Source organism: Mastigoproctus giganteus, chromosome 2 (genome assembly GCF_048544385.1).
Source record: "Mastigoproctus giganteus isolate SK-2022 chromosome 2, ASM4854438v1, whole genome shotgun sequence".
NCBI lineage: Eukaryota > Metazoa > Arthropoda > Arachnida > Uropygi > Thelyphonidae > Mastigoproctus > Mastigoproctus giganteus.
In genome coordinates this window covers 103,039,575-103,059,879 of record NC_143576.1, presented here as the reverse complement: position 1 = coordinate 103,059,879, position 20,305 = coordinate 103,039,575, and the positions used below count along the sequence as shown (strand labels likewise).

Here is a 20,305-nt window from a genome sequence, read left to right as displayed (position 1 = left end):
TGGTACTGGGGGGTAAAAACAACAGCCATATGTCAACTTAAGTGTCTTGGCAGAATGTGCTGTACAACGATCTAAAATCATCAAAATGTTACTTTTTTTCTGAAGCCATTCTTCTGTCCACTTTTGATAACCAAGACTGAAAAATTTTGACCATAAGCCAAGCACTTCTATTGGCCTCAGTCACAGGGAAGTTGGTTAACTGCTTTAAAACATCTTGGCTTGGAAAACTTACCAATCACAAGTGGACGTAGTTTTGTACTGCCATCTGAATTGCAGCATAACAGACAGAGAGTCTTTGTTTACTAAATTTTTCACCATGAAAAGACTCTCTTTGTACAGCAAATGTTTTGTTTGGCAGCAAATTATAAAATAAACCTGTCTCGTCAAGATTAAAAATATCCTCTGTTTCATATTTTTCAAGAATGGACCATACAGAACACAACCAGTCTGTAGCCTTTTCTTTGTTGACTAATCCAAACTCACTGCAAACATTTCGTGAAACCAAGTTATTCCTGTCTTTAAATCACTGGAGCCAGCCACTGCTGCATTTGAAGTCACTAATTCCATGTTGCTGAGCTAGATAATTTGCTTTTCTTGCAAAATCAGACCTGATATTGGCAAATTAGATGTATGCATTTGTTGGTACACTCAAAATTTTGTTTCAAGCTCCTCACATTTTGCACTATGAATTCATTTCCAATTTTATTCACCACTCCATTGTCACGTACTTCAAGTCTTTTTCGGTTTTTCAGTATTGTAGATTAAGTAAGTAAAGGGATGTTGTATTCCTTTGCAATGTCCATTTTACTTCTTTCCATCCTATCAGCATCTTGTATAATTTTTAGTTTAATTTTCAGGCTTAATTCCCATCCATTTACGTTTTGTCACCATAACACTGCTAGATAAGATTTAACATAAATTTTAAATTAATTTTAAGACAAGTTCCAAAAAAGACATCTCAGATAAAATGGCACAAAAAATAGATTGCTGTACTGTATACGGTAGCAAAAGACTCTGAACTGGGGTAACAATTGCAGCTGACCTTATTCCCATGGAGAGCAAGGGAGTGCATGTAAACAACTTAAAAAAAAAAAAAAACTTATTCTTTTGTTAATTTAACAACATTCTTCAGAAAGATGTTTTTCAGAGTGCACTGAACATTGTTGCTACTATGAACTGCTTTTGTTTACACAAAACTAATTTCTAATAAGTCAGTGCAATCCTTTGGGAAGTAGGGAGCCGGATGACTAGAGGCAATAATAAGGGCAATAATTAGACAGCTCTGCCAAGATTTGTATTAAACATACAAAGTGACAATATTTATTTCTCACGGGGTGAAAAAGAACTCTGTAATACATATTAACCGAATTTTGTAATAAATGAATATATTTATACAGAAAAGCCTATCCTTTCGCAGGGGAATGGTATGTGCTTTATATAAACAAGTACTTTGCATAAAACAAGTTTGTATTAATGAGATTTTACTGTATGACCTTTTAGAGAGATAAATAGCTTATTATAGCAAAATTTTCAACTTCCAAGGACTTGGAACGAATTGCAAAAAAAAAAAAAAATTGTTATTGGATTCACGTTACAATATTTTCCCGATACCTCCATTTATTCCTACGGGATGCAGAATACATTTCCATGATTTTTTTAAGTTTGCACCAGCCGGCATAAACTTATGTAAAGTCAAATTTCCGTAAGTCAAGTATTATGTAAGTCGGGGAGTTCCTGTACTCAGAAATTGATTACATCATTTAAATGTAATTTTTAAGTTTCTAATACATCTAATCATAATTTAACACATTCAACATATACTTGAATTTGATTGGTAGCCAAAAAATAAAAAAAAATTCTTAACATTACAAAGAATTTCTTCTTTTCTTGCACAATAAATATTCTTATTGGCTTACATTTTCTGACACTCCTTTGTCTCTTCTAGCATCGTATCTCCCAATTCGCCAACCAGTGTTGCTTCCAATTCATAATTCACTATCAGAGCTTTTTCTGTAGGATGTACATCAATAGATCCTGGACGAACTCTTCTGTAAAAGCAAAGGAGTGATGTTCAGAGGATAAGATGTACTAGATATACTAGTGTTTAGGAGTGATGTTCAGAAGATAAGATATACTAGTCCCTGAAAAAAAAATATACTACTCCCTTATAAGAAATATACTAATATTTAGGAGTGATATTCAGAGGATAATATATACCAGTCCCGAACTACAAATTATCCTTCTTTAGCTAGTGAGTTGTTGAATACTGGAATAAGTTGCCCTTCACGGGCAGTCGAGACAGCTTGGGTGGATTCAAAGGTCAGCTGTATAGATACCTACGTGAGAAGGGAGTCAAATAAGTATTTTATTTTTTAGTTGGTGAAGCAAAAGCTCAAGCTTCCTTGCACCATATAGATAATACTAATTGAATTCATGACAATTCAAAGGCCATGTTTTATTTATCCAATTTCATTCTATCTATAACCACGAGAGTAGACATGACAGTTTCTATGGACAGCCACCATTAACTTGAGTCATCTGTATAGACAACACTATATCCTACACAACAGATTTTCCAGAATTTTATTTTTTATATATATATAATTATCATGGAAACTAATATTTAAATAGGATATGCAATGCATTTAAAAAAACACTTAGCTGACATTAAAACATTTGGCACCTCCCAATCTCTATTAAAATAAAAAGAAAATCAACATATAATCGATTTTCTTTTTATTTTAATATTAACATATAATTATATCAACATGTAATTATTCTATTATCTCTAATAAATTTCACTCTCTCAGCTGCATTTAAAATTTTCTTTCTGTATTTAGCACTTTAGCCAAAGTTACTGCTGGCCTTCTTTTGCATTAACCACAGCAACAAATATAGTTGTAAAGTTTGACACACATCAGCAACACTTAAACCATATTGTGGCATTGTGTATTATGTCTATACCAGTGTGGATTCAGGAGCTGATCTGTTCGTTATGTGAGCTGAAAAACCTGGCATAACTCACAAGAAAACCTTACTCCTTCCATTGAAGACTAACTACTTTGATTGAGGAGGACTTCAGAAATTGTTCCAGATGTTGATGGGAATCAAACTCAAACCTCTCCAAATGAGTCACAAATGGCAAATTCCCTTTGCTTCTCGTGAAAGTACAATCTATTTTATTTTATTAATTTGTGTATGACAATTAAACACTTTCATCTGTATTATTAGAAATTCTTTTTTGTCAGTCAACTTATTTTTTTATCACACATATACACATGTACATGCATATGTAGCTTTAACCATATGCATGTACATATCTTGGACAAAACAAACCCTTAAACAGCGGTTAAACCATTAGCTATAAAAACAAAACTTGCATATGTCTGTTCAAACCAGCTGCTGTTGTTTTTTTTTGTTTTGCAAAAGCAAATGTATACTACCATTTCAATAGCACTGCATGTCAATCTAACATATCATGCAAACTTATTTGCAGCAATTTTCTAACAGTTACTGCCTCTGCACAAATTACAAATCTTCCTACCATGGAATACTGTTACCACATCTGGGGTAGTTTCCTGAAATCCTCAATGCAATTTCTAGATTCTATCCAAAAGAAGGCAAGCAGTTTGATAATTAGTGAAGGAAGCTATTTTTTCTGCATCAGCCAAAAAAAAAAAAAAAAAAATGTCCATACAATATCTCTCATATTATTATACCCTTGCGACTGCAGAAAGTACTGATTCTATTGCCACTTCAATTTTGTCAGCCTGTAAACCTTCACCCTGAAAGGCAATTTATTCCTATAGTCAACAATATGCAGAACAAATGCAAACATCCTTAGGTCTAGCTCATTAATTTGCCACAATTATCTACTGCATATCTAATGTTTTTTGTAAAAAAAAAATTATCTATCTGAAATAAACCCAGCCTAGACATATACAATAACTAAATTTCTATCAAATTAAATTCCCCAGATTCCAGGCAGGTGTTATTTGTGTGATCATATGTATATATAACTTAACCAGCATTCATTATATCAATTAACAATTTGTTTATACAGAACTGCACACAAAATATACATAAACATATACATTTCTCAGTAGAATTGCATACAATTAGTCCAGGAAATTTTATATGGCAACTAAAGGAATCATCGTGTCATTTTCAGATTTAATCCTAACCAAGCTCTCTATCAGCTGAATTTCATATTTATCTGGATCAAAAAGAATTCTTTCATTCAGTCAACACAGCTGTAAGTATAACATTCATTCAGTCCATCACTTAACATACAGACAAGACAGAAAGGGTAGGTTATGTTCTTGGTTAAGAAGCATTCAGAACCTAAGGCAATGCACCCAGTTGACTTAAGTGGCCAATTTCATGTTGAGTCAGTTTGGTTTGACATAAGCACTGGGAAAACAAAAGTTAGAGTTGGAGTATGTTATAGGCCAAATGATTGTGATGAGTATAATGGACAACTATACAAGCTACAGTCAATATTCTGAACCAGCTAAGGTAAAGAAAGCCAATGCAAGAACCACAGCAACCTACAGAAAACTCATCGGACAAAGTGGTTTGTCGCTACCGCACTTCAGTGCTGCTCGCCCCGTAAACAGACTGTGTGTTATTGGTCTGAAGCAGCAGAAGTTGAGAACAATATATTGATTGACATATAGGCATGCATGAAATGTAATGATTAGTGTGTGGGCATGACAGGCATGATACTGTGTAGTCATTGGTTGGCATTATGATGTGTATTTATGAGTAAAGAATGGTGCATAATTAGTTTTGTAATGAACAGTAAATAGGTAATAATAGTAGCAATGAATCTTATAAAGATGGAAGAAATCTGTAAGGAAAATGAAATGTTGCTTGATTTTTTGATGAAAACTAAATTAATAAGACCAAAATTGCACTGCTTTAAGTGCAATGATAATTTTAAACTAATTGAATTACAAACTGAGTCATGTGGAAAGTTCTGGCATTGTGAAAAATGTTCTGTGCGAGTTTCTTTATTAAAAGATGGTTTTACAGAAAGTATGAAACTTCATTAAAAAACAATGTATATTATATACTTTTGGTCGATGTCTACACCAGTAACTATGACAGCATTCCATTGGGAAATTTCAAAAGTAACAGCAATTGAGTTTTATAAGAAACTAAGAGATATTTGTGAATTGCAGTTTTTTAAAAAAAAAAACCTGGGCAGATTGGGGAAAACTGTATTGGTAAAACCAAAATATCATAAAGGACAAAATTTAAATATAATAAAAATTAAATCTAAGAAGAAATGGGTGTTTGGCGTATTTGAAAGGGAATCAAAATTTACATACATGAAATTCATAAAAAAATCGGAACGCAAAAACTCTTTTACGGATTATTCAAATAGTGAAAAAAAAAAAACTACCATCATAACAGACGAATGGCATAGTTATAGGTATATTATGAATTTAGAAAAAAAGAATTACAAGCATTTAATGGTAAAACATAAAGAACATTTCGTGGATCCACGTACAGGAACATATACGAATAACATCAATTCCCAGTGGAAGAGACTAAAAAGTGTGACTAAATGATTAAATGGCAGCTGTAAACATATGTTGATGGGTCACATAAATGAATGTGACGTCAAATTTATTGGAAAAATCATGAAGATTCTTTTCAGAATATTATTAATCAAATTGCAAATAACTATTGAGGTGCAAATATATGATTTGTATTCATGAAATTGGGGGGTTTTTTTCCCGAAAAGCACTGTTCTGTTCATTTTTATGTTCTTTATTATGTTTTTCTAATTATTAAAAGCAGATTTTTGGAGTTCATGAGTGTTTTCACCATTAAAAACTATATTACTGATTTCTTTGTACATTTTTAAGTTAAGTTTTCTTACCTAACCTTAAAGGTTTATTTATTTTTTGTTATATTTCATAACCTGACAAATGCTAGGTTAGAAAATAATAGGAAAAGCTTTCCTTACCTAACTTTAAAGGTTAAGTAAGTTAGGAAATAATAGGAAAAGAAAGATCACTTAACACTATAATGTTATCTGTTGTGTTCACGCACCAATCAGTACATCGTCTGTCATGCCTACTTGTCAATCAATATATCATTCTCGACTTCTACTCCAGACTGATAACATACACTGTTTGTTTACTGAGCGAGCAGTATGGCAAACCAGTTTGTCAGGTAAGTTTCCTGCAGTTTGCTGTGGTTCTCATGTTAGCTTTCTTTACCTTCGCCCCTGAACCTTCAAGATATTGACTGTAACTTGCGGATTGATTACTTACACAGTAGTATAGTTTTTGGATGTACTGGATGATTATGTTCTGCACTGGAACGTTAGAGAGGCAATAAGAGAAAACAATACTCTTGATTTGATCTCTTGATTTCATTTGATTATCTGGAGCATTAAGAATCTCAACATAAAGAAACCACTAGCTGGCAGTAATCATCTATCAATCCAGGATTTACTTAAAGATATAACTACTGCCAAAGTAAATGGAAAGTAAATGCTTTCACAAAGGTGATGTGATTACAATCTTAGATATTTTTTTAAAATTATATTCAGTGGGATCAGCTGTTGATATTAACAAGTGCAAATTCTAAATGGAAAACATTTAGGGAAGTAACTGCAAAAGCTACTAAGCTTTTTATAACAACTAAGATGGATAGGGGAACCTGTAGCCTTCAGGTTGTATACAGCCTTTTGTGATATTCAGTGTGGCTTTTTTCATACTAGCCTAAACATATTCAAACTGTGATATAATTTTAATAACGTTAATAAAGGCTAACAACTGAGTATTATTCCTAAACATATTCAAACTGTGATATAATTTTAATAACAGTTAATAAAGGCTAACAACTGAGTACTATGATTCTGTCTTTCTGAGGTTTTGTGTAACACTTATTTTTTTACCATCATTTCACTGAAATAATAGTAAAGAAATATATAAATAATATATTCCTTTATCAGCATTTGCTGACCCAGTCAAAAGTTCAAACTCATTTGATTTATTTACAATATCCCTAACATTATTATAAAAACAAATTAAATTGTATTCTATTGTTTTTTTATAAACCTGATATAGGTTTATAAAAAACATTAAGAACCTTATAACTTCTTAAACACATTTTCCATATAGTTAGTTAATGCCAGTGGTTTCTCCACATATTTCAATGTATATTTCTGTTCATAAGATAATTAAAGGTCACACATAAGCTCTCATAGAAGGCGCAAATGTAATTTTGGCACATGCCACTAATCTGGGTCATTTCTACAATTGCCAAAACTATCAAATTAGCAGTTTTACAGAACCATTAAGGCCTCTTGATGACATCAGTCCTATAAAAAACCAGCTATATACTCTGCTTCTATTCCATCTGTCCTTATCAGAGAATATATTCCCTTTTCCATTCCATCCACAACTGAATTCTCCAGTAAAACTACCTTCTGTGGAACAAGATGTGATCTAGAAGGCTGACTCATAAGCACATCACCTGGCATAGAATTAGACCCATGAATCACTGTCCCTTCCGTACGATTCTGCTCCAGACATTGAACTTGCTTCCACAGTGACTCAATCTCAACTAATAGCACAAAGTTTTAATGATCAAAAACTGATTTTTAAAAGTTAACAATTCTCATGACAAACTAATAGCATTCTAATAACAAAAACTTATTAAAATTTTTTTCCTTTTTTTTTTTTAAAGCATCAAGATTTAAAGTAAAATATGGTCCAACAGAAGTAGGATGTAAAAATTTCATACAGTGTGGCAAAAAAAAAGTTCCAAGACTGGTGCTGTTGTGGTCATGTTCAATGAGCTTGAAATTAAATGTAAGTGATATATTGTAGTTCAAACAGCCTCCAACAGATGGTGGTACTGAGATTGTCCAGTAGGATGACAGTTGCAAGTAACAACCAGTTTCATGAGTAGTGTGACCATCCCATGTCACAATTTTGCAATGGAGCAAGAAACAAAAAAAAAAAATTTGCTTTAAACTAGGAAAATTTGCAAAACAGAAACAAATGAAATGCGAAAAACTGAAATGTTCAGCCGTACCAGTGTGTTTGAATGGTATAAGCAATTCAAAGACGGATGTGAGGATGTTTGCTATGATCCAAGAAGTGGGCATCCACCAACTCTTGAAGTGAGGGGAGAATTGCAAAAGTTCAGGAAACTGTGGCAAGAGATCACTGTTTGACCTCAGAATGATGGCTGATGAGTTGGATATAAATAAGGAGACGATTCATCAAATTCTGCATGAAAATTTAGAGGAAAGGAAGGTCTATGCAACATTTGTACTACACAGTCTCAAGGATGAGCAGAAGCAACAAAGAGTGTCATCATGTGAAGACTTCATCCAGACTTGCAAAGACAATCCTAATCTCCTGGACTGTATTGTCACTGGAGATGAGGTGTTGGGTGTTTCAGCACATCCCAGAGACAAGGCTGATGTCCATGCAGTGAACGTCAAAATCATCACCAAGGCCCAAAAACGTATTATTTACAGAAGTCCAGGATCAAGACTAGTGCCGATCGTGTTTTTCAACCAACAGGGTGTGATTCACAAGGAACCTGTACCTGAAGGGGAGAGATTTGATAAGAGATTCAAATAGCTGTGTTCTACATACATGTGCTTCTAAGTCCACTGAAGCACATTTTCCAGATGAGCCACAATTTTGAGAGAAAGACAGCTGGTTCTCGTTACATGAAAATGCACTCACACATTCTACACTTGCTGTGAAGACATTTCTGATGAAACGTGGCACTGTACAGTTTACCCCCCCCCCCCCCCACCCTTCTCGCCCAATCTAAAACTGGCTGACTTCTTCCTCTGGCTCAAGGTAAAAACTGCAATCAAAGGAGAGGGATTTCAGGTTGTTGAGGACATAAATTTAAAAAAAAAAAAAACCACAAAACTGAACATCTCTTTTGATGCCTTCATTGACTCTTTTCTGAATGGTGTAATAAGTGAATTCAATCATGTGTGATTACTTTTAACAAAAATAAAACCATATTTGAGCTCCTTCATGATTTACTTTTTATTGCGCCAGCCTGGAAACTTTATTGCCACACCTTGTATATGATAACACTGCTATATTATTCAGTACTCTAAAAAATTAGCATAAAAATAGTCAAATAACATCTCAGAAATTTAAAAAAAAAAAAAAAAAGAAAAGAAAAGAATATATCAAAGAATAATCATTGCTAATGGAACAATTACATACCTCTGTACATATTTTACTTCATCAGCCTGCATTCTAGAAGAACTCAACCAGGCAGATACACAAGCACTGCAAGTTTCAACAACTTACTTATCACATATCCTGGATGCAGACATTTTAGCTTCTGAAAAAAAGTGCAATTTAATTTTTTTTTAATTAAAATTTGAGTAATTTCTTTACTTTTTTTTTTGTCCATTCTCAAACTGGGAAAAAAGTAATATTTTATACAATTCTTGGTTTGGAGAATAAAATCATAATCCCCATTAAACAAAATAATAAACTATGAAAACTACTATAAAATAAAAATTTATACTAAAAGAGAAATATTAATGATAAATAATCATGATTTTAAACTTTATATGAATATGAATACAAAAATGAGTATGTGAAAACAATAAGCAGTATTTCACGTATCAACACACTGCTATACACCGATGAGCCAAAACATTATGACCACCTACCTAATACACTGGTGTGCAAAACTTAAGGACCAACACTATTTCTAAGTTACAACCACAAAATCTTTACTTAAGGTACTCTTTACTGATGAGAGTAGATTCAGCCTCAGCATCAATTCTGGAAGTCAGCTAATCTGGCAAGAGGTTGGCACATGGTGTCACCCCACAAACATCACTGAAAGGGATCGATATTACAGTCAAGGTGTTCTCGTCTGGGGGAGGCATTATCTTGGATGGGCGTACACAACTCCAGATACTGGAAGACGGTACTCTAACCAGTGCATGCTACTGTACTGAGGTAATCCTTCCCCATGTGCATCTGTTCAGAGGTGCCATTGGCCCCGAGTTTGTGTTTATGGATGATAACGCTACACCCCATCATGCTGCAGCTGTTGATATGCTTTTGGAAAGTGAGAACATTGTTCATATGGATTGGCCTGCCCATTCTGCCAATCTAAATCCCATCGAACACATATGGGACGCTCTGGGGAGATGCCTAACAGCACGTCCACACCCAAAATATCATAGAGGACAAAATTTAAATGCTAAGAAGAAATGGGTGTTTGGCGTATTTGAAAGGGAATCAAAATTTACATACATGAAATTCATAAAAAAATCGGAACGCAAAAACTCTTTTACGGATTATTCAAATAGTGAAAAAAAAAAAAAAAAAAAAAAAAACACTACCATCACATAACAGACGAATGGCATAGTTATAGGTATATTATGAATTTAGAAAAAAAGAATTACACCAGAAAATGTTCACCAGCTGAAGATGGCGCAGACAGAGGAATGGACGATGTTACCGCAAGAACTTATCAACAACATTGTTCTAAGTATGGACAGGCAGTGCAAAGCCTGCATCGACATTATGGGTGGCCATATCTTCTACTGAGGACCACCTCCTCCCTTTGTTCCATCATTGGCAGTGATGCATCTGTATCGTGGTAGCCAGTGCTATGTCGCCATTTTTGAATAAAGTCCCTCTGTACTGTTTTGTTTCCATTGTTGTGTCAGTGTTTGCCTTCATTTCTGTACCTCAAGAAGTTCCTTTGGTATGCTTTTCTCATATCCAGGCCCCTAATATGAGAAGCTACAGGAGCTTCTCATGAAAACCTGACTGGTGCTTAAATGTTGCACACCAGTGTATGACGCTGGTCCCCCATGTGCAGCCAAAACAACTTGTACCCAGCGAGGCATGGACACTAGAAGATTTCTAAATGTGTCCTCTGGTATCTGGTACCAACACATAAACAGCAGATCCTGTAACTTCTGTAAGGTCCGTGGTTGAGACTACGCAGATCGGAGCTGCTGTTCCAATACAAACCACAGATGCTCGATGAGACTGATGTCTGGGGAATTTGGAGGCAAGGGCAATACCTGGAAGTCTTCCTCATGTTCCACGAACCAGTCTCAAACAATCTGGGCAGTGCGGCATGGCCAGAGGGAAAGGGAAGACCGTTGCCATGAAAGAGCGTACCTGGTCAGCAATGATGTTTAGTTAGATGGTAGATGTCAGATTGCCCGGCACATGGATGAATGGACTCAGGGTATCCCAGCAGAACATTGCCCAAAGCATGACACTGCCGCCACCGGCTTGTTTTCGTCCCATGGTGCACCAGGCGCTATCACTTGCCCAAGAAAACAACGCACACGCACCCAGCCATCCACATGGTGCAACAGGAAACGTGATTCGTCGGACCAGACAACCTTCTTCCAATCATTCAAGGTCCAGTTTCGATGCTCGCGTGCCCATTGCAGGCACTGTTGCCGGTGAACCATGGTTAGCGTGGGCACTCAGAGCAGCCTGTGGCTACACAGCCCCATTTGTAGGCTGCGTAACTACAAAATGCAATTTTGTAGTTAATGTTGTTTGACACTAAACCCTCAAAGTGTAAGTACCACACAGTTGAAAGACTACTCTTTCAACAATGCAGCAATGAAAATAAATCTCAATATGGAAAGAGCAACACAAAGAAACTCTACAGTAGACAAATATTTGTGCTTGCACTGCGTAGTTTGAAGAATGGTTAGTTATTCTACTCAATTTCATTAAACTCAACATTAAGCTAAAACATTAAACTCAATATTTTAGCTGTGTATTATTTTCAATTTTCAGAACTATAAATCACTCTTGCCTATCACCTACACATATTAAAAATAATGATTTGTTCATATAGAAAAATATTTTTAAACTAATTAGAAATGGCTTGACTAATAAAAAAAAAAAGAAGTTAATTCATGCCACACTATAATTTTCAAAACTGGAGTGCAATTTTTATCAAAAATATCCAGTTCAAATGAAAACAATTTTTTAAAATTGTGTTTTGTTTTATAATTTTTTTTTATTTTAACAATGCACAAAGGCTGCTATATAGTGTGATCAATATAGCAGCCTTCTTTGCCTGAAAAAAAAAAATTAATGCATAAATTTTTTTTTTAATGTAATTCTTTAATAATTCTTCTTTAATTAATAATTTATACAATGCATACAGTGCTATTAACAAGACGGAGATGCCTAAACATGGCCGCATGATAAGCTCTCTTATCCAATGTGATCAGGACCAGTAGTTGGTCAGTTATCTGAAAAAATTAAGTCAGGGAATCATAAAAAAGTACAGTGCATTCCAGTTATTTGGGCCACCGGTTAATTGGGGCAGCTGTTTATTTGGGGCAAATCTTAAAAAACAGAAACCAATCGAGAAAATAGTCGGGGTTTACTTCGCTCAATTGGGACAAAATGCCGTTTAATCGGGGCAGGAGACCTCAGTACTGGAGATTACCCAGCGATTGTCTCCGACCGTACCACGTAGGATTTCTGGAGGTCACAACCATAAAACAATTAGCAGTCACCTGTTTATTGGGCCTTTCTGTTAGTGCAATCTATCATAAATGGATAGTAAATTCGATCTTATTGAATTTGTAATAATACCGACAGCTGGAATTCTGTGGGTTATTATGGTGAAATGTGTTTACACTTCCATGGAATCTTCAATCATATAAAAAAAATAATTTTCAGAATCTTCTCTTCATTCCTATTTTTAAAGCTTTGTAACTCGTTTAGAGGGGAACAGGTATCCTGTGTGTTATCAGACACTCAGTCTAAAACACTGATGGATCCAATATCTCTCTATTACAGAAGATTTAGGAGAAGTCCGGTTGGCCTGCCTCCCTAAAATCCACTCATGCACACCTTCTCGATGGTAAGCCCTGTTACGTCACATAGGTGGCAACGAACGTGTAGAGTGGTTCTCTTCAAGACTCCTGGTCAGTGTGAAGAGGAAAAAGACCAAACCCTCCAGCATATGACAGCACGACAAAACAAATGGCCCTCAGTCCCCAGTAGCTTTCACTCTCCCTCTTACGTCAGTGAGAGGATCAGAGTGGAAGCAGAGGGTGCTAAGAATCTCTGGGTATGGCCAGGCTGCCATTCACTTGGCCTGTTATAACATAAGATCACTCATCGGTGAAGACAGGATATTAGAGCTGGTAAAGGAATTAGAAAATGTGAATTGGAATATCATCGTTTCGGCTGAAACAAGAAGAAAAAAAATCACTTATAAGTTTATCAAGTGGAAATCTGCTGTACACCAATGGAAACAGTGAAAGGAGTGAAGGTGGAGTTGGGTTTCTGGTCCATAAAGATTTTAAAAACAACATTTTGGAATTCAAAAGTGCATCACCAAGGGTGTCAACACTAATAATCAAGATTTCTAAGAGGTACAAGCTAAAGATTACAATGATTTATGCACCAACATCGAGCCATGATGATGAAGAGGTTGAAGAAATGTACACCGAAATTGAGTCTTCTAGATGAGCAGAAAATCCCTACACTATTATTATGGGGGACTTCAATGATAAGGTTGGAAAAAGACAAAACAGCACAGAAAGGGGAACTATAGAAAATTTTGGAATTGGTGAAAGAAATGAAAGAGGTGAAAGACTTGTGGAATTTGCAGAATCTCAAGGACTGTCAGTAATGAACGCTTTTTTCAAGAAAAGGGTGAACAGAAAGTGGACATGGAAGAGTCCAAATGGATTAACTACTAATGAAATCGACTTCATCCTCACTAACAGAAGATATGTTGTGAATGATGTTACCTTCCTGAATAAGGTAAATGTTGGAAGTGATCACAGAATGGTAAGATGTACACTTGATATAGATGTAGGAAAGGAAAAAACTGACTCGAGTAAATAATACAAACGTCTTTGAGATAACAGAAGAGGAGAAAAAACAGTATGTACTGGAACTTAAGAACAAGTATGAGCTTCTGCAGACTGCTCGGGACCAAGATATTTACGAGGAATATTACAACTTTCTGGAAGTGATAAAGCCCAAGAAACCTATAGGGAAAAAGAAATCCAAAGAAGAAAAAATTAGTCGAGAAACACTTGTCATGATGAATCGAAGACAACAAATGAAGAGCAAGGAAAACACTGACAGGGAGAAAACTGAGTATACTGAGTTATGCAAAGCCATTAGAAAGAGACTCAGAGAGGACATAAGAAGATTTAACACAAGAAAAGTAGAAAAAGCATTAAGGGAAAACAAAGAACTTAAATCAGCAGCCATGAGCAGTAATACAGAAAGACAAATGATACTGAAACTGAAGAATAGCAATGGTGTACTTATAAACAGCAGAGAAGGCATAATTCAAATAGAAGAAGACTACTATAGAGAATTATACAAGGAGCAGGGGAATGATGGCAGCAGTGAGGAAGATGGATTGCAAAGTAGCAACACATACGACATACCCGATATTCTTCCTGATGAGGTAGAACATGCACTGAAGAAAATGAAGAATCAGAAAGCCCCGGGGAAGATGAAGTTACTGTAGAGTTGTTAAAATTTGGAGGAAGAGACATAACACAAAAACTGGCAAGGCTCTTCACAAAGTGCATTAGAAAAGGTGTGAAGCCTAAGCAGTGGAATAATGCAATCATAGTTTTGCTGCATAAGAAAGGAGATAAATCAGAAATTGGAAATTATAGACAAATTAGCTTGTTATCCCACATCTACAAGTTGTTCACAACGGTCATTACTAACATATTAGAAAGAATACTTGATAAGAATCAATCGAAAGAACAAGCTGGCTTTAGGACAGGATTCTCAACTATGGATCACCTTCACGTAATATCACAGCTAATGGAGAAAGCAAATGAATATAAAAAACCATTATGCCTGGTATTTGTGGATTATGAAAAGGCATTTGACTCCATACAATTTTTGAAACGCCGAGTGTATGGGCGAAAAACGTAATTTGGAGATGATTAAATCAATTCTGATGCATAGGGCATTCGCTTGCGTATGTGGAGGTAGAATGGGTGGGGAGACTGAAGTCTGGGGGGAAAAGACAGAAGTATGGAATCGAAAGAGGAGGCAACTCCAAGTCACAGTGGGGCATGCCCATGCCCCACCAGAAGGGAAAGTGGGAATGGCGAGAAGGGGATGAGACAGTAAGACTGTCTCTCCCCACCACCGGGGATATGGGTATTAAAGATGAAGGAGGCTAGGGTGCCTTCTTCAAGTCACCAAATGGCGTTTGGCAGCTGTGCTGCGTTAAGTCTCTTTTCTTCAATATTGAGTCGATTTCAGTCTGGTCGCTCATGGGGTAAGCTCCGTCCTTGTGTTTTTCACTCACTTGTCTCAAGGTTTTTCTCTGTAGTAACTCTGTTGGATAGTATTTTATGGTCTTGTACAGTTTAACTTGTGGTGATCTTTCTTCAGACACGATTTATGGTAATTAGCAGTTTTCTCCTCTCGAAGAGGTCCTGCGCATATTGAGAAAGTGCTCTGTATTCCTCTTCTGTGTCAATGAAGTGGGATTCCAGTCCTTTCAGAAGGTAGTATATCTTTGTGATCAGGATGCCTCTGAGATCTTCGTATTCTGGGCAGTCGTAGGCCAAGTGGTTCCATTTCTCGATCTCCCCACATGTGCAGTTGGGGTCCTCAACAAGGCAGAACCCAAGCAGCTTCTCCTTAAAGGGACCATGACCAATAAGGAGCGAAGTCAAATGCTTCCCCGGAAAGTACCAGGCTGGTTGCTTGGGATATATTTTGCTGAGGTTGGGAAGGAATTTTCTTGTGATTTCTCCTTTTGTTGTATCGGTCCATCTTTGTTGCCACTCCCGAAGTAGGTAAGCCTGTAATCGGACTTTTTCTGTTTTTGTACTACTCGCTGGATCAATTAGATTTGATTGTACAGTGAACTAATTGTAAAGGGGGGATACATTGTATTTTTAACTATTTACGTGAAACTTCGGATAATTGGGGCAGCCGCTTAATCGGGCCAAAATGCATTAGTCCCGATGTGTCCCAAATAACCAGAATCGACTGTATTTCACAAAGCATACTGTATACATATATACACATTCATTTACATAAAATCAGTAATTTATCTGTTTAGATGAAATTTGGTGTTTTGCAACATAGTCCCTCCCCTTTAATAAACATCACACTGACTACTGATTCAGACATTACAATACAATTTAAAGCTTATTTCTCATGAAGCTGTCAAAAATCACAGCTTCATGAGAAAATTTTGGCCGTTAGGTTTCAGTCTCCTCTTCATATTTAGATTCATCTGTTTCCATCATGGTATGTACGATTTCTGCATTATCCATAATTTCATTTCCCAAAAAATCAGTAACCATTTGTTGGAAAACACTGAATCCATTGTACATCTTTCTGTAAATCTTTAGAACCTTCAATGTGCCTGAAATTAGTTAATAAACTACCTTCTAGATTATTTTCTTATAGTTCAGGACTTTTTTTTTTTTTTGTTAGTATTCTCAACGTCAGGCCCAAGTTTTCTCCAAATTTTTTTTAAATGTTGAACTTGTAATTTCATTCCATGGTACTATTATATTGTAAACTGATCTTTGATGTTGACAACTTAACAATTTAAAAGTCTCTTCTAATTTTGGAAAAACTACACAAAAACTTTCACCTATGTCATCTCTTTGGACATTCTAGAACCCTTTGATCATAGGCTGGATCATGAATGTTACATTTGGTGGTAGACATATGGCCATTATGTCTCTTCTTTAAGTTACCCACAGATATCGTATCTTCTCTAGAAAAATGACACAAGTCAAAAAAGTGCAATTTTATAGGAATGACATTAAGCATATTACTATATTTAATACCACTTTTATACACATGAAATATAGTTTATTAAGCTATTTGCCTAAACTACTATACATTAAGGTGAGGTTTCAGGTATCTTACCAATTCCCATCGTCAGACAGTGCTGTTGGGCAAACAAAAACAGAAAGGGTTATAAATTTGAATACAATTACCCAACAGTACAGTCTGATGATGGGTATCAGTAAGATACCTGAAACGTTACCTTAATGTATAGTAGTTTGGCAAATAGCTTAATAAACTATATTTCACATGGTATAAGAGTGGTTATAAGAGTAATTAAATATAGTAATAATCTTAATGGAAAACAACCACATAACATCCTTCCCTAACTATTTTTAGGAATGCCAAAATAAGATTTTTGGTGTTCCTATAAAATGGGTGTTTCCAACAGTGTTTTTATGTAATATTAGACCAGTGCTCATGGCACAATGCAGTGTGCCGTGCCATCAGGTAGTATGTTTTAAAAAGTGGAAAGCATTGATTAATCACGAAAGTCGGTTATTGATTAATAACTGACTTTTATAAGCATTGATTAATCAAGAAAGTCAGATTCAGGGGGACTTGTTTCTGAATCTGATTTTCCGTCCACATTATTAAGTGTTTCCATCTTCGATATAGCACCTGAACACTGTTTTGTGATCACTGTTGATCTTAAATGCGTTGATCCTTTAACATGTTCTTTTATATGAGCACTGTCCTTTAAAATAGTATTCACTGTTGAAGCAGCAAGACATAATTCCCATGTAATAGATGACAAACTTTGTCCTACTTCTTACTTCTTTATCAATTTCATTTCTATATCAATTTTGTTTCGTTTCCTAGCACTGCCACCACTTACACTTTCCATTGGTCCTTTCCCTTCATCGTTGTAATAAGTAAATAGGAATGAAGAGAAGATTCTGAAAATTTATTTATGCTTTTTTTTTTATGTGAATGAAAATTTCGGTGAAGGGGAAACACATTTCACCATAATAAAGTAAAAATCCACACAATTCCAGTTATCAGTATTATCGCAAGGGAAATAAGATCGAGTTTACTACCCATTTATAATAGATTTCATTAACAGAAAAGCACAATAAACCAGAAAGTTCAAATTGTTTTTATTGTTTTATGGTAGTGGCCTCCAGAAATGTGTTTTAGAAAAATATCACAAAGGCATACAAAATTGATTCTGATAACAGAACATATGATAACGATGAAAGTGCACTGCACTCTCTGGCCAGACCGTGTAGCCCTTCTCAGCCAATAGTGCAAACGTGTAGGCCGAGTGTTTTGTTTTTGCATCCTTTAGTTAAACCTGATTTTTGTGTTGAACTTATTTGACATAAAATTATATAAAACCTAATACAATATAAAAATGACCTTTTAGAGAATAAAATAGCTTGGTTATATAGCAAAAATTTCAACTTCTGAGGTCTTGGAGCGAATTACCAAAAAAAAAGTGTTACTGGGTTCACATTACAATATTTTCACGATAACTCCTTTTATTCTTACAGGATACGTTTCTATATTTTATTCAGTTTGCACTGGCCAGCAAAAACATAAGTCAAATTTACAGAAGTCGGGGAGTGCCTGTACATGTATCTCTTCCCAAGTGACATCCCATTTACGAGTCATGCATAACAATACACAAAAAGCATGCTTGGACTGTCTAAAGCTACATTAAAACTACCTTTAATCCATGAATCCCCCCCCCCACAAATTGTATATAAAAAATAACTGCTAGATTTCTATTTGTCTGATTTCAACGAAATTTGGTTAAGCTCGAAAAATATTTTTAACAAGCCCAAATACAAAATTTCATGAAAAATTTTCCAAGAGGAGTCCCCCAGTTACGTGCAGATGGATGGATGAACACAGTGAAGACAATTTGGTGCTTAGCATATATATGAAAATGTGCCTAAAAATTAATGAAAACTATACATATACAGCTGTGATATGAATTAGAGTGTACCAGATACAGTAGACAACCATTAATAACATAAAAAGGCAGGCACATGATACATGATTAATGGCAGTTACAACTGTAACCCTTTCAAATGAGAATAGTTCAACAACTAATCATTTTATTCACCAATAAAGCTACAATCCTGCTGACCCCCACCAAAAAAAAAACTGTGAATAAAGAAAAAGAGAAATTTCAAGTCTACTCAACTTGTTTCATTTCCTCTAATGCTTTTGCATTTGTATATAATCTTTCAAAGAATAATATAATCCAGTATATCAAACTCTAGTACAGAGCTAAGTGATTTTGTAATAACGGCCAGCAAAGTGCAGAAGAAACTGTTGAAATTAAACATAAGGCACCTGAGGTGGATGGGATCTATGACTTTTATTAAAGGAGGCAGCAAAGGAAGTAAGCAAACCCTTAGCCATAATTATGACAGCATCCTTGGACTCAGGGGAAGTCCCCACAGGCTGAAGATGTGCAAATATATCCCCAATTCACAAAGGGGGATCAAAGGGTGACAAGAATAATTACAGACCTGTTAGTTTAATTTCTGTTCCGGGGAAAATAATGGAGTCACAGGTTAAAGAAGAAACACAGGATCATCTAGACAAGACTGCAGTTATAGCTAAGACACAAGATGGATTTGTTAAGGGGAAGTCTTGTCTAACAAATTTGATTGGATACTATGATGTATCCAATTATGAAGCAAGATTTTCCAAAATCAAGCATACCTCCTTAGCAATGAGGATGACCCCAAAATAGGTTGATAAGAGCACACTTCTTTTCCCCCTCAATGAGTGCACAGAACATTCTGAAGCATCTATTGACAGCAGGAACCCACTTAAATATAAGAATGCTTTCGAATATCCACAACTACACAAACATACTCATAATTTACTCTTTCTTAAATTAACTAAACTAAATCAATCAAGCCTTCACAGACAGTTAACATTTAAGAACTATTTTGAGTAGTTTTCAAGACAAATTAAGCTGATAATAACATAACCATTGATGCAAACTGATGTATGCATCAGTAGATAAATGAAATGAACTTCATTTATTAGCATTAGCTGAGGCATATGATGCAAGAAAGCAAGCTTATACAGCATCAGCCAACAAATAAAAAAAAATAACCTTTCCCATTTCACCCATCCAGTCACTCCAAATGTTTTTCCAGTTCCTCCTTGAATTTATTTAAGCTATCAACTTCCACAACAACAGATGGAAGCTTGTTCCAGCAATTAACCACCTACTGGCTAAAGGCAAATTTCCACACATCTATTCTACAACTGTCTTTCCTCAATTTGAATCTATGCTCCCTCAGGTTCATAATATGAGCAAGAGAAAGAATTCCCCATCAGCATTCACCTTTTTCAACCCATTCAAGCCCTTTTGCACCTCAATCAGATCATCTCGCATATGTCTACTCTCCAGGTGCCGCAATTTGCAGAACTTAAGCCTATCTTGGTAAGAGAATCCCTTCATTTCCCTCACCAATCTTGTTGCCCTTCTCTGT

The 20,305-nt window shown here is 35.4% G+C and overlaps 1 protein-coding gene across 1 annotated transcript in view; it reads right to left on the bottom strand.

Moving 5' to 3' along the window:
• Kap3 (kinesin associated protein 3) overlaps positions 1–20,305 on the bottom strand; it is a 383,344-nt gene that overhangs the window by 340,343 nt on the left and 22,696 nt on the right. The window contains exons 2-3 of the mRNA XM_090368616.1: positions 9,234–9,354; positions 1,917–2,048 (exon numbers count right to left, since the gene is read on the bottom strand). Of these exons, the coding sequence (XP_090224742.1) occupies positions 1,917–2,048; positions 9,234–9,265 (164 nt within the window). The 5' untranslated portion in view covers positions 9,266–9,354. The remainder of the gene's footprint in view (positions 1–1,916; positions 2,049–9,233; positions 9,355–20,305) is intronic.